At 41.4% G+C, this 13,733-nt stretch overlaps 1 protein-coding gene across 1 annotated transcript; it reads left to right on the plus strand.

The window, feature by feature from the left end:
• Positions 1-284: 284 nt before the first annotated feature.
• On the plus strand, positions 285-13,733 carry LOC109934541 (NPC intracellular cholesterol transporter 2-like). The gene is made up of 4 exons (XM_020533273.2): positions 285-419; positions 6,936-7,040; positions 12,042-12,214; positions 13,335-13,733. Exons 1-4 carry the CDS (start codon positions 335-337, stop codon positions 13,419-13,421), a joined length of 450 nt encoding a protein of 149 aa, XP_020388862.1. The 5' UTR covers positions 285-334; the 3' UTR covers positions 13,422-13,733.

The following is a 13,733-nucleotide window of genomic DNA, read 5'->3' on the forward strand; positions in this document are numbered from 1 at the left end:
GGGGCGGGGATGTGATTGGCTGGAAGTAGCGGGAGGAAATATGGGGAAATGAGAGTGGGAAGGGGGAGGGAGAGTGTGGGAATGAGGAAGGAATGAAGGAAGGAATGAATGAATGAATGAATGAGGGGCGGTAGGGCGGTGAGTGGTGTGGGCGTGGGGATGAGTCAGGCGCTGCTGACGCCGGGTGGGGTTTGGTGTTGGTGTTGTTGTTGCACCAATCCTATGGAGCTGCTGAAGTGAATCATGTGAGCAGGGCCCCGGAAGACCTTCCAGCAGAGTTTATAAATCCACCCCCACAGCAGGCTGTTCTCTTCCCTTTCCCGGTCCTAGCAGCATGGCGGTTCTGTGTCGCCTGTTGGTCACTCTCCTGTCCCTGGGGGCCCTGTGTGGGGCTGAACCTGTGAAGTTCCTGGAGTGCGGTGAGTGACTAGGGGGAGAGGAAGAGGGCTTTGTATGTTCAAGGGGTTCAATTCCTTTGTCTTCCCTAATGTCTGCCGTTAAAACCCCTCACTGATTCAGTTATACGATCCTCCACACCCTTCTGCAACATTTTTTTAATCCACTTCCCTCCTGTCCCTTTTAATTAAGTAAATCTGTACGATACAAAGCATTGAGGTATTTAATAAGCAGTTCAACTGTAACATAATGGAGTTTAGGAGGACTATTTGGCTGCCCCCGCTGTTTGTCAAGATATCGTATTGAAGATAATTAATTGTGGTGTGACTAATGTTCATGCTGTAACACTTTTTAAAAGCATGTGATCCTTAGAAAGGTAGACAAGCAGGAGGCTGGAAGCTGGACTGAAGAAGGCTAATACCCGAAATGTTGACTTCTTTCCTCCAGATGCTGCCCCGCTTGCTGTGTTCTTCCAGCCTCCTGTTTGTCTACCTTTCAAAGGATCACATGCTTTTAAAAAGTGATACAGTATGAAGGCACTCAATTCTCAGAGCAAATAAAATGAACTGGCTCTTTATGTAACCACAGTCCACACGAACATTAGTCACATCACAATCAGCAGTTTTTTTGTCTCTGATCCTTTGAAAGATATTTCCAGGTGATGGTGCCAACTAAGTGGTCTGTGTTGAGTAACTTCAGTTTTCTCTCGAGTTCAGCCAACTGAATAAATTCTGGAAAGTTTGAACAGGAGGTACAAGGAATAGCTAGACTGTCAAAACTTGACACTTTGCTTAAAGCTGTTTAACATTCTATGGGGGAACAAGAAAGTTGCCCAGAGTTTCCTGCAGTGAAAGAGAATTTCAATCTGACTTCCCCCTATTGTTAAACTTCTGAATGGACATCTCAAATTTTAAATTTAATGCTCATCTCGCCCTCTGTGCACCTTCTGCAACCACGATCTTGTATTCTTCTGAGGAAGGGTCATCGGACCTGAAACGTTAACTTTTTTTTTCCCTTCTCCGTTGCTCCCAGACCTGCTGAGCTTTTCCAGCAACTTTCTTTTTGTTCCTGATCTGCAGTTCTTTCTGTTTTTACAATGTATTCTTTGCTCTGTTCTGTTATCCTAATGCACCTTGTATAGTATGATCTGGCTGTACTGCACTCGAAACAAAACTTTTCACTATCTAGGTATGTGATATCAATAAATCAAATCCTTCAGTCTCCTCTCTATTAAGGCTATTGATTAAATTCATCTTTATTACTGTTACACTTGAATACTATCACTTTACAGGGAGAATTTATTCCATTGCTCATCTCGTGAGCAAAAGTGTCTTTGGCTGTAAAAGTCCATAATCAACCTGATAACAGCACTGTTGCTTTGGATCCATTCTAGAACTTTTCTGCCAATAGCTTCTCTGATCCTTATGGTGAAGTATTTAAAAGGTTTTGGGTTGTCCAGGTGGGAGCTGTTGGATTAAATTTTAAACTAAGGTGGATGTCAAGGATTTTGTGACATAACTTAAAAGGGGCAGGGAGTTACATAGCATATACATCATGAAAACTGCCACTTTTGCCCAATGGCGGTGTTTATTCTCCACTTTACTGACTCAACCCCAGAATGACTTCTATTCTCTCTCAAATGCACCAATGCAATTTCCCCAACAACTCCTTGTGGTAGCAAGTTGAGTGAGTGAGTTATTTGTGACACATATCTAGGATACAGTGAAAAGTGTTTTACCGCCACAATCCAGCACCATTGCGTTTCAAAAAGAATGGAAAGAAATTGCATAAATAGAGTTAATTTTCTGTGCAAGGGGTCTTCAGATACAGCTCTGCAATGTGTCCCGGGCCCAAGAGTTCCCACTCCGGGTACAAGCAGCAATGACCTGTCAAGAGTCCGTGCTTCAGACCTACCACAGCCAGGGCTTCCTGCATCAGACACCATCACCATCACAACCAAAGACCTGTCGAGCCCAGGCTCGGGGCCTACTGCAGCCAGGAGTCTTCGTTTCAGGCACCACCACTACTACCTGCTGCAGCTGACATCCTGCCAACACCACCGCAGCTGATGACCCGCCGAGCACCGCTCTGACTTCCCTGTGACGCCAGAAGATGAAGAAAAGAGAACAAGATGAGAAAGGAGAGAGAGAGCGAGAAGGATATGGCTGGCCTGGAGCAGACAGGCTCAGGAGCCCAAACACTGTTGTCATGCCGGCGCCGCCATCTTGAATTCTTTTCTTCGTCATTCTCCCCATTCTTGGGCTAACGCAATTTCTGATTTCCCTCCTTGATTTACGGACTGTTTATGTTGGCTTCTGATTTTGCTGCATACTCTTTATAATCTTTCATGACTTTAACAATCTCTATTAGGTCACTCCTTCCAATCCAATCACTCCTGACATTATCTGAATCTTCTGTTATCTGGGCAATATTCACTAGTTGGGGAAAGATGCCAAAATAATAGATTATTTTCAAGCAAAACAAGAAACAAAAGTGGAAACGCTCAGCATGTTTCAGGCTTGTCTCTTCCTCGGGATTGGGAGGAAGACTGACAGAACTGGGACAGATTGAGAACTTGTCAGTCTTGGTGTGTTAACTGACTTTTGTTTATCCATAGATACTACCTAACTTGAATGTTTCCAACTTTTCTGGTTTTGTTTTCAGATGTCTGTTGTTTCTCTTTATTTGTTGTTTGTGAAACGTGGTGTGAAAGTTAGCTGCTTCACTTTTTGTCAAACAAGTAATGACAACACTTGACAAACAAGCCAATTAAATGGAAGGACTTCCTTGTGCTTGTGTCTTTTACAGAAAGTGTAATCACATCAGTGTTTGTGCGCATTTGTTTTGCTTATTGCAAAGTCATTATTGTTATACACTTACTCTGTTAATTTGGGTTTGCTGTAATACATTGTACAAAGTTTCTAACTAGCAAAAGATGAAAGAAAACAGTCATGCAAGTGAAATCCAATTCTCTTCGTAGTCTTATTTTAGTTTCTCTTCCTTATTTCTCTCTGTTCCCACTTTCTGGGCAGAATTCTTTCAGAACATAACTGTGCAGAATAGTGCACTGTACAGTTGTCATGTATTTCAGATATTATTATGTGGACTATAGTAATGTAAAACTTCGTCACTGAGGTGATTTTGAACTGTAAAGTACATATTTCTCTCCTTTTCTGCGATGCCAATCTGCTGAGGGAAATAGCTAAGGAAGATTGTTTTTGACATCAGACAAACTCCAGAAGACTTTAGTAATGGTGATAAGTTACATTTAGCTTCTAACAGCATTCTGTCACCAAGATGTCCTTGATTCCAAAGAAGCCATCCAGTTCTCTTAAAGTACAACAAGTTTGTACATGGTATGTGTTTGGAAGGTGGTGATCACACTATTTGTGGGCAGCATGGTGGCTCATTGGTTAGCACTGCTGCCTCAGCACCAGGGACCCAGGTTCGCTTCCAGCCTCGGGCAGCTATCTGTGTGGAGTTTGCACATTCTGCCTGTGTCTGCGTCGGTTTCCTCCAAGTGCTGCAGTTTCCTCCCAAAGTCCGAAGATGTGCACGTTAGGTGGATTGCCCATAGTATCCAGGGGCATGCAGGCTAGATGGATTAGCCATGCGAAATGCAAGGTTGCAGGGATAGGGTGGGGGGATGGTGGCGTGCTGTTCGGTGGGTCGGTGTGGACTCAATGGGCCGAATGGCCTGCTTCCACGCTAGGGATTCTATGATTCTATTTCAAACCATCAGGCACTCGATGTCTGGAGCTACTTGTTAATGTTATCGGTTTCTATTATTTTCTTTATTCGACATAGCCCCCTTTTCACCTTGGTCATATTGATTGGGACCACTCAGCTTATTCTCCACCCTAAGCACCTCACAGCTACAGAACTGCAGGAATTTCAGACTTCCTTTCACTTCCTGATCCTCTCTCAGATCAATGTTTTCTGACACAAATCACGAGTTAGTTTCAGGCACTGCTGAAGTCACAAGTTTATTTTTAGACAATACAGATAAGTGTTTCACGTGTATGTTTACTTAAACCTACTTCTGTATGGCATTGAACTTTGTGCTGTTCCTCTTCGTTTTAGATGAGATTGTGAAAATACCACGTACTGAAGTTTAGTGGAGCTTCTGTGCTTTGGTTCAGAAGTTACAAGAAGTACTTTTACTTTGTCTGCTGAGAATGTTGATTGGGACCATCCAGAATATGGTTGGCTGCTGTTTGCCTGTTGCTGTGATGCTCTTCATTAGAATTACTTAATGTTGATTAGACTTGTTGGCCTTCTATTGACCTGGATGAGTATTCTAGCTAGATTAGCTAACAGCTTCCCACTCTGAGCAGCGTCAAAATTGTTGGTGAGCCAACTCAGTTTGAGAATTTCATGGTTTCACAGTCACCATTATTGACAATACTTTTTTTATTTCACTTCTTTGTGCTCAATTCAAATTCTAGGACAACGATGGTGTAATTTGAATTTACACTATCTGCATTATTAATCTGGGCCACTGGTGAAAAGCAAGTATTGTTCTAATCTGTGCAATTAGTCACATCTCCATTCTTGAACTAACTAGCTATTGGCTTGTCTTTATTGAGTTGCACATCTGTAATGTTGGTATGGAATCATCAGCAAACAATGTTTGGCACCATTCAGTATCCAAGGAGTCAAATGCTGACACAGTCAATTGTCCAGCAAGACCTGGACAACATGCAGCCAGGGCTGATAAGTGGCAAGTAATGTTTGGGCCACACAATTGCCAGGCAACTACCATCTGTAACAAGAGAATCTATAAATCTCCTACTGACAGTAATGCTGTTAATATCAGATTTTGGGATTTACCATCGACCAGAAGCTGAACTGAACTAGCTAGATAAATTGGCTACAACAGCAAGTCAGAGGCTAGGAATCCTGCAGTGAATAACTCTTTCCTTGACTCCCAAAAACCTTTCCATCATCCATATGACACAAGTCAAGAGTGGGATGGAATACTCTCCAGTTGCCTGAATGAGTCCAACTGCAACAATGTTCAAAGTTTGACAATGTCCAGGATAAAGTAATGTGTTAGACTGGCACCCCACCTTCAACATTCCCACCTCTACCTCTGTGTTGGCAATATGTATGAGCTATAATATGTACTACCGTGACTCTGAGGCTCCTCCAACAGCAGCTTCCAAACCCAAGACCTGTAGAACCACCTAGAAGGGCTTTTTAATTTAATAAGTGCTTTAGTCTATTTTTAATCAACCAACTATCTTATTTTTTTTCATGTGTCACCCTGAGCTGCAGTTCATAACTTTAAATTTCTTCTGCTTCGAGGCTAACTTTCAAGCTTTTGTGTTTGCATTTTCCTGTTACCAGCCAGTTTTACACTTGGAATTGTTGATAATGTTGATCTCCTCCAAATGACCCCAGACTGTTGAAACCAAACCTAGGTTCTGATGCTGAAACCATATGTGGAATGATGGTTTGCACTGTGGTGGTCATTTGTGCTAAACATGGCTCAAGATCCCCCAGTAGGGATCAAAACACTAATTTTGATTGTATTCCTGCAACATATTAGTTTTTAATTCAACTTTAAGTACGGCTGTCAGTTGTGTTTCTTGCCACACTACGGTGGTTCTTCAGAATCCTTTGGCTTTGCAAAGCATGCAAGTCAGGTTTATGCGCAACTGGGTGTGGTTAACAGGATGGCTTATCTCTAATAAAAACCGAAAGAACTGCAGATGCTGTAAACCAGTTCTGAGGAAGGGTCAGTGGACCCGAAACGCTAACTCTGTTTTTTCCTTCACAGATGCTGCCAGATCTGCTGAGCTTTTCCAGCAACTTTGTTTTTGTGGCTTATCTCTAAACTGTGAAACTGCCCTAGGTTGAATAGATTTATAAGACTCATCCACAGTTTCCAAAGTTAATCAAGAATATCATAGTTTTGTACAATATGAAGAGTCAGCATGCCCATTTGTGTGGTGAACTGTCAATGTCCTGAACCTCTAGCAGTGGCATTATTTTGTAAAGACATTGTTCTTTTGCAGTGAGGGTGAAATTGCTTTTCTTAACATGCTGGGTTCGTAAGTTTGCTAACTTTTGCTACTTTTATACCTCATCTGCAAATGTCCCCAAAGAGTTGTCTTTGGTTACTTCACCCCAAAATCGACACTTTTTTTTTCTCCTGGTATCCTGCTTAACTACAGAGCATCAACTACCTCACCTATGTCTATAATAGTTTGTGTGTTTTCTGTGCAAGGTTATGATAAAGTAGTTTAGAACCCAGTTACTGTTTAATATTTCCACGTGGTGATTTCATGTGTTGTGAAACTGCTATTATGAAAATAGTCATGTGATTAATCTGAGTAATCATATTGCTGCAGATTACGTGGAAAAAGAAGTATAAATTAAAACCGCTTTAATTCTAGACAACCTTTTGCTTTGAATAATTTTCCATTGCATCACTGCAGGTAGCAGGTTATCCATCCAATGCATCCAACTTCTGTTAATTATCTGTGCATCTACCTGAGATAAGTGACATTAACTTTCCGTTGTTATTACAGAATCTACAGCAGAACAAATCATAGTGGATATCACTCCCTGCCCTCTTCAACCTTGTCAACTTCGCAAAGGGCAAATGTACAATGTGAATGTCACCTTCACTAGCAGTAAGTGAAATGATAAAACAAATCTGGATTTGAAAGGAAACTTTTACATTGAATGTGTCTGACTTATTATCCTAATCAGTGGGGCCCAGCTTCACTATATAACTTGTATATTAAAGCACCTCTCAAACATGAGTTAACAGTTTACACTTTCACAACAAGAAGGTAAAACATAATTGACCTCCTCCTTACCAACCTGCTGGCTCCAGGGACACTGGATACTGCAAAGGCTATGGGCCCTGACAACATTCCAGCAATAGTACTGAAGATTTGTGCTCCAGAACTTGTCGCTCCCCTAGCCAAGCTGTCTGGTACAGTTACACTGGTATCTATCCAGCAATGTGGAAAATTGCCCAAGTGTGTCCTGTACACAAAAAGCAGGACAAATCCAATCTGGCCAATTACCGACTCATCAGTCCACTCTCGATCATCAGTAAAGCGATGGAAGCTGTCATCAACAGTGCTATCAAGCAGCACCTGCGCAGTGATGCCTAGTGTGATGAATACTCTCCACTTGCCTGGATGAGTGCAGCTCCAACAACATTCAAGCTTGACGACATCTAGGACAAAGCAGCCCGCTTGACTGGCAGCACATCCACAAGCATTCACTCCCCCTCCACTCACCCTAAGTAGCAGCAGTGTATACTATCTATAAGATGCCCTGCAGAAATTCACCAAAGATCCTCAGACAGCACCTTCCAAACCCATGACTACTTTCATCTAGAAGGACAAGGATAGCAGATACATGTGAATACCACCATCTTCAACTTCCCCTCCAAGCCACTCACCATCCTGACTTGGAAGTATATCCCTGTTCTTTCAGTCATGGGGCCAAAATCCTGGAATTCCTTCCCTAATGGCATTGTGGGTCAACCCACAGCAAGTGGCCTGCAACAGTTCAAGAATGCAGCTCACCACCACGGGCCCAGCCAATGACATCCACATCTCGTTCCTATTTCTTACGGTCTTATGAAAATACTTAATGACCCAGCCTCGACAATGCCCTGTCTTAAAGAATTCCACAGATTCACTACACTTTGTGAAAAGAAATTCCTTCTTATCTCTATCTTAACTGATCAGCCTCTTACTCTGAGATTATGCCCTCAGGTCCTGCACTCACCCGTGGTGGGGGAAGCAGCCTCTCTGTGTCTGCTGTATCAATTCCCTGGGAATCTGGTGTGATTTAATAAGGTCTCGATGAAAGTAGGCCCAACCTGCTCAACCTCTCCTAATAAGACAATCCTGCCACGTGCAGGATCAACTAGGTGAACCTTCTCTGGACTGCCTCCAATGGCAGTTCAATCTTTCTCACTTAAGGGGGAAATGTTTCCGATGTTTCAAGCGTGCAGTAAAAGTTTACAAGGATGTTGCTGGGACGGGAGGGTTTGAGTTGTCAGGAGAGGCTTTTTACCACTTGGAGACTCTGAGGCTGAGGGGTGGCCTTGTAGAGGTTTTATAAAAGCATGAGGAGCATAGTTGAATAGTTATGGTCTTTTTCCCAAGGTAGGGGAGTCTAAAACTAGACGGCACAGGTTTAAGTTGAGCAGTGAACCCCTACAAGGCACTAGATAGACCGTACTTGTAGAGTCATATGTTAAGGAAATAGACCCTGGTTTGTCCAACTCATCCACGTGGATCAGGTTTCCTAAAGTGAAGTAGTCCCGTTTGGCCCATATCCCTCTAAACCCCTCCTATTCATATACCCATCCAGATACCTTTTAAACGTTGTAATTGTACCAGTCTCCACCACTTCCTCTGGTAGCTTGTTCCATACACGCAGTACCCTCTGCGTGAAAATTTGCCCCTTATGTCCCTTTTAAATCTTTCTCCTCTCACCTTAAACCTATGGCCTCTAGTTTTGGACATCCGTACCCTGGGGAAAAAGGCCTTGGCTATTCACTGTATCCAAGTCCCTTGTTGATGTATAATGTGAATAGTTGCGATTCCAGCGCTGGCCCCCTGCAGAGTAGCGCTGGCCCCCTGCAGAGTACCACAGGTTGGTGGCTGCCATTGTGAAAAAGAACTCTTTATCCCCATGCTGTTTTTTGTCAGTCAGACAATCTTCTGTCCCTGCTAGTACCTTGCCTGTGATTTTTAAGGTTAGTGGTGTCCCACACTAAGTCTTTTGTTTATCATGAAGGTTTCTAAATAATTAATTGGACTGTGATTACATTCAACTTTCTCTCTGCAACGTTACCATTAACAATCTATGGGAGTTTTTGAAAGTCACGTTTGGACACTAATTGTGGATTTTAGGATAAAACAGAAATATCTGCCCAGAAGATCAGACTGTGGTAAAAGTTTTGGAAAAGACTGAAAGCAAATTGTTGCATTGTCTCATGTGATTGTTGTCCACACTTTCATTTTATATGCTTAAAGAAGCTTTTGCCACCCATATTGATAATAGTTGCAAGTGTACCCTCAAGTTGGTTTTCTCCCATTTGGCCATCTTTTGTTGGTTTTAAACACTTTTTCCTAATCCTTTACACATTGTATGTTTTTACTTTCAATTTTAATCTATCCTTAATTTGCCTGGCTAACCATGGTTGGTTAAACCATTTCTTAGCATCCTCCTCTCATTGGGATATAACCTTGTTTTGAATCATGAACTATTTTCAGAAATGTCTGCTCTTGTTCTTCAAGCATCTTTTCTGCTAAACTCTTCCCAGTCCATTCCAGCCAACTCTACCCTCATTCGTTTATCATTACCCTTATTAAAGCTTAGCATTGTTGTTTCAGATCTACATTTCACCCTGTGAAACTGAATGCTAAATGAAAATCATGAGGAGATTGGATAATGTGAATAGCCAAAGCCTTTTCCTAAGGATAGGAGAGTCTAAAAGTGGAGGGAATAGGCTTAAGGTGACAGGGGAACGATTTAAAAGGGAATTGAGGGACAACTTTTTCAGTATGTGCGTGCATGCCAGAGGAACTGGTACAGCTGGGTACAATTATGACATTAGAAGACATTTGGACACGTACCTGAGTAGGAAGGGTTTAGAGGGATATGCTGGCAAATGGGACTAGTTTAGTTTGGGATACCTGGTTGACATGGATGAGTTGGATTGAAGGGCCTGTTCCCATGCTGTATGACTCTATAACTGAATAGAGGAAACAGATTTATACCTACTTGGTTGGCAAATATCAAACAAATGAGGTATTAAAATTTAACACTTTTTAATTTGTTGTAGAGCCAATTCAATACAGTCTGCTTGATTTACAGAATTAACTGGTTGTAGTTAGTAGCCCCTTGGATAGTATATCTCATTTGATAACTTGTATTTCTATTCCAGTAGAGATCTGAAAAGCCAATGGACCAGCAGAAATTAGGACTCGTAACAATAAAAACACAGACTGAAAATTTGATATTGATATCAAGAGTCTGGCAGCGCAAGTTCAGTATTTGACAAAAGGAGTTAATATTAGGGCACAGAAGATGTATTGTTAATACCCAAAAGTAAGGTGGTGGAAAGTGGATTATGTAAATGGATATACATAAAAAAATGTTGCAGGAATCCTCTGAAGACCGAGATCAACAGCAAAAAGAGAAGTAAACTTTGAGAAAATGCTTGATTGTATTTGCATCTTGGAGGAAACTCTGAAGGGACACAATTCTTTGAGAACTTCAGGCAGTCATTGGAAGTACAGAAATGGAAAAGGTGCAGACACTGTTTTTGATTGACATGAATCACCTGAATCAGAAATGCAGTTTACTGCTAGATTTCTAACCAGAACCAAACTGAGAACAGTATAATTTAATAAAGCAGTATATTTTGATAAAAAATTTGGAAAGATCTTGTTAACACTTCCGTGAGAGCAGATGAACAGATGAAATTTAATATGGAAAAGTTCAAGGTCCCAATCCTGGAGTAAAGTAATTTGAATAATGTTGATGCAGGGACATGGTGTGCGAGATAAAATTATTTGGGAGCAATTAGACTTTATCAATACTCTAATCATTGGAGCATCGAAGCAGAGCATGTTGTGATTTTCCTGCGTCAGATTAGTGTGTGTTTCAATTGTTGCTGTCCCTGAGGAGCTCTCCTTGGCCCCGTTTTGACCAGTGCCTTCAGCTCAAGTTGTAGAGGCATGAGGAAAATATCCAATTCTGCAATCCAAAGAAAATCGAAGAAGTTAATTTCCTAGTAATTTAGGACTGGAATTTAGGGAAAAGGATAGGAAAAGCTTTGACTTTTAAATGTTGATAGGAAGTAGCAAGGAGGAGGTAATTGCTGCATTGAGTGAACTGTATGGTTGGATGGTTTAACATGTTGAACTGAATGATGTTTGTTGTGACATCACTCATCCAGATTCTTTTAGCTGTTAAGTACATTTGTCTTTCCAGCATTTGTTTTAGAAGTACTTCATATTGTGTGGCCTTAGAAATGGGGCTAGACTAGAGGTGAACCAACTGGAGTTTATTCATTTTCACTTATTGCTAAGTTTTTAATATTTATCGGTAGTTTATAAAAACTGTAATACTGTTTTGCCTTGAGTATAACTTGGATCGCTGTCACCAAAAGAATTCGATGTAGAATTGTGTTGCTATTCTGTCTTGTTCTCTTTAATCCCTAAAGTAGAATTTAATCTCCGCTCTAGTTGACGGCAGAATTCCCCCTTGCTGTGCTGTTGCCAACTGAAATTAGTTTCAGGTTGACTCCAATTGTCACAACACAAATAATAACAAAGATTTGAAAGATATCCGTGGTGTCAAGAGATTAGTTCACTGACAGTGGGAATTCAGATGTTTGTTCAAGTAGAATGCAACATCTGACTACATTAATGTAGATTTTGCTCAAGTGTGAAGTGTTTCTAAAATAACTTCCTTAAATTTTCGTTACTGCTGATGTGTCAGTTGAAATGTACCCAAATGCCAGAGCGGACCCGAGTCCTCCCTATCTTTGTGCTTTTATCTCAAACCAAGTGATAGAACTGGAATTGCAGGCAAGATTGTGTATTTTGCTGGTTGGTTGTAACTTTTTTTTCTTGTAATCTGTTTTTCAGCAACCTCGAGTAGTACCAGCAAGGCTGACGTTCATGGTATCTTATCTGGAATTCCAGTTCCATTTCATATTCCTAATTCTGATGGATGTAAATCTGGGATTAAATGCCCCATCCAAAAGAATGGGAGGTACAGCTACGTCACTTCATTACCAGTGAAAGACATATACCCAACAGTAAGTGTTTACATGAAGTGTTAAAACGCAGAATAATATCCCTTGTGCTTGATCATTCTGTGGCCTATTTGTTCAGCAAGGCCAGCAAAAACTTTGTTGGTCAAACAATGTGCTTTATTCTATGAATAAGTAAAACCATTTGGAACAGATTTGATGGTCGAAACCCCTGGCCTGTAGTAAGGGAACTGTCATTCTAACTCTATCTGGTGATGCTTGGATGGTCAGAATGGTCTGATGAAGTAATTTGGTGGGGTCAAATGATGTTTCACATTTTTTCAGCTGAGTGAGATTGAAATCACATGGTTTACCAAATATGCCATTCAGGACTGAGATGAGGAAGCATTTCTTCACTGAGCTGCGAACCTGTGGAATTCTCTGCAACAGGAAGCTATTGGGGCCAGTTCATTACTTACATTCAAGAGGGAGCTGGATGTGGCCCTTGTGGCTAAAGAGTTCAAGGCATATGGAGAGAGGAAGGGAATGGGATACTGAGATTGCATGATCAGCCGTGAATGTAGTGAATGGTAGTTTAGGGTCGATGGGCCAAATGGCCTTCTCCTGTACATATTTTCTGTTTCTGTTTTTTAACCAAGCCTTGAACTAGAGGACTGCATTAGCTGAATGACCAGTTTGAGAGAGAGCAATGGCTTCAGAGGCCTGAGCATTAAAAGGTGTAGATGTGGGTGCAGATTAGCATTTCCACAGCTGCAAAGGTGTATGGAGGGCCAAAGGATTGACAAGTCATGTTTTAAAGTGAGTTTTCTTGCTGGACACAGAGTTGGGAGGAGAACAGTAGCAAGGAGTGATAGCAGCTGGTCTGTGGTTGACTCGATGTGCGTAAGTGAGACCATGTGATTGGAGAGAAATAGCTTTTAAATGCATCAGACCAATTTGTACATAGTTTTGGGTAAGGTGCTATTTCCACTTCTCAATGCGGCTGACTTGTGGAGCCACAGGTGCAGTGAAACCGGTGCCTGAGAATGTGTTTTGTACGTTAGATTTTAAATGAATGTTGAGAAATTTAGCATTTTTGTAGGGGATGTAGTGAGGTTTTTGTAACGTTTCAAACACCTTCTGCTTTTAATTTTCTCTTATTCCTTCTCACCACCACCCTACCCAGGTTAAGTTGGAGGTTAAATGGGAACTGAAGGATGACGATGACAAGGATATCTTCTGCTGGAAGATTCCAATCCAGATTACTGACTAAACCAGATCACCGGAATACTAACCCCAACAAGTGCTTCTCGTTCTTGTTCACTGTGGTCAGCTGCACTATGGAAAATTAAGCCAAACTTCTCTTGAAGAGATTTTTTGATATTTTTACAAAGCCTTATGCTTGTTTACTTTGGAGCACAGTTTTTAAGAATTTAATTATGAATTGTCCAAGGCTTTAATACTAAACATTTCTTGAAAATTGAGATAACAAGGTGTAGAGCTGGATGAACGCAGCAGGCCAAGCAGCATCATAGGAGCAGGACTCGGCCTGCTGCGTTCATCCAGCTCTACACCTTGTTATCTT

Source organism: Rhincodon typus, chromosome 8 (genome assembly GCF_021869965.1).
Source record: "Rhincodon typus isolate 14 chromosome 8, sRhiTyp1.1, whole genome shotgun sequence".
NCBI lineage: Eukaryota > Metazoa > Chordata > Chondrichthyes > Orectolobiformes > Rhincodontidae > Rhincodon > Rhincodon typus.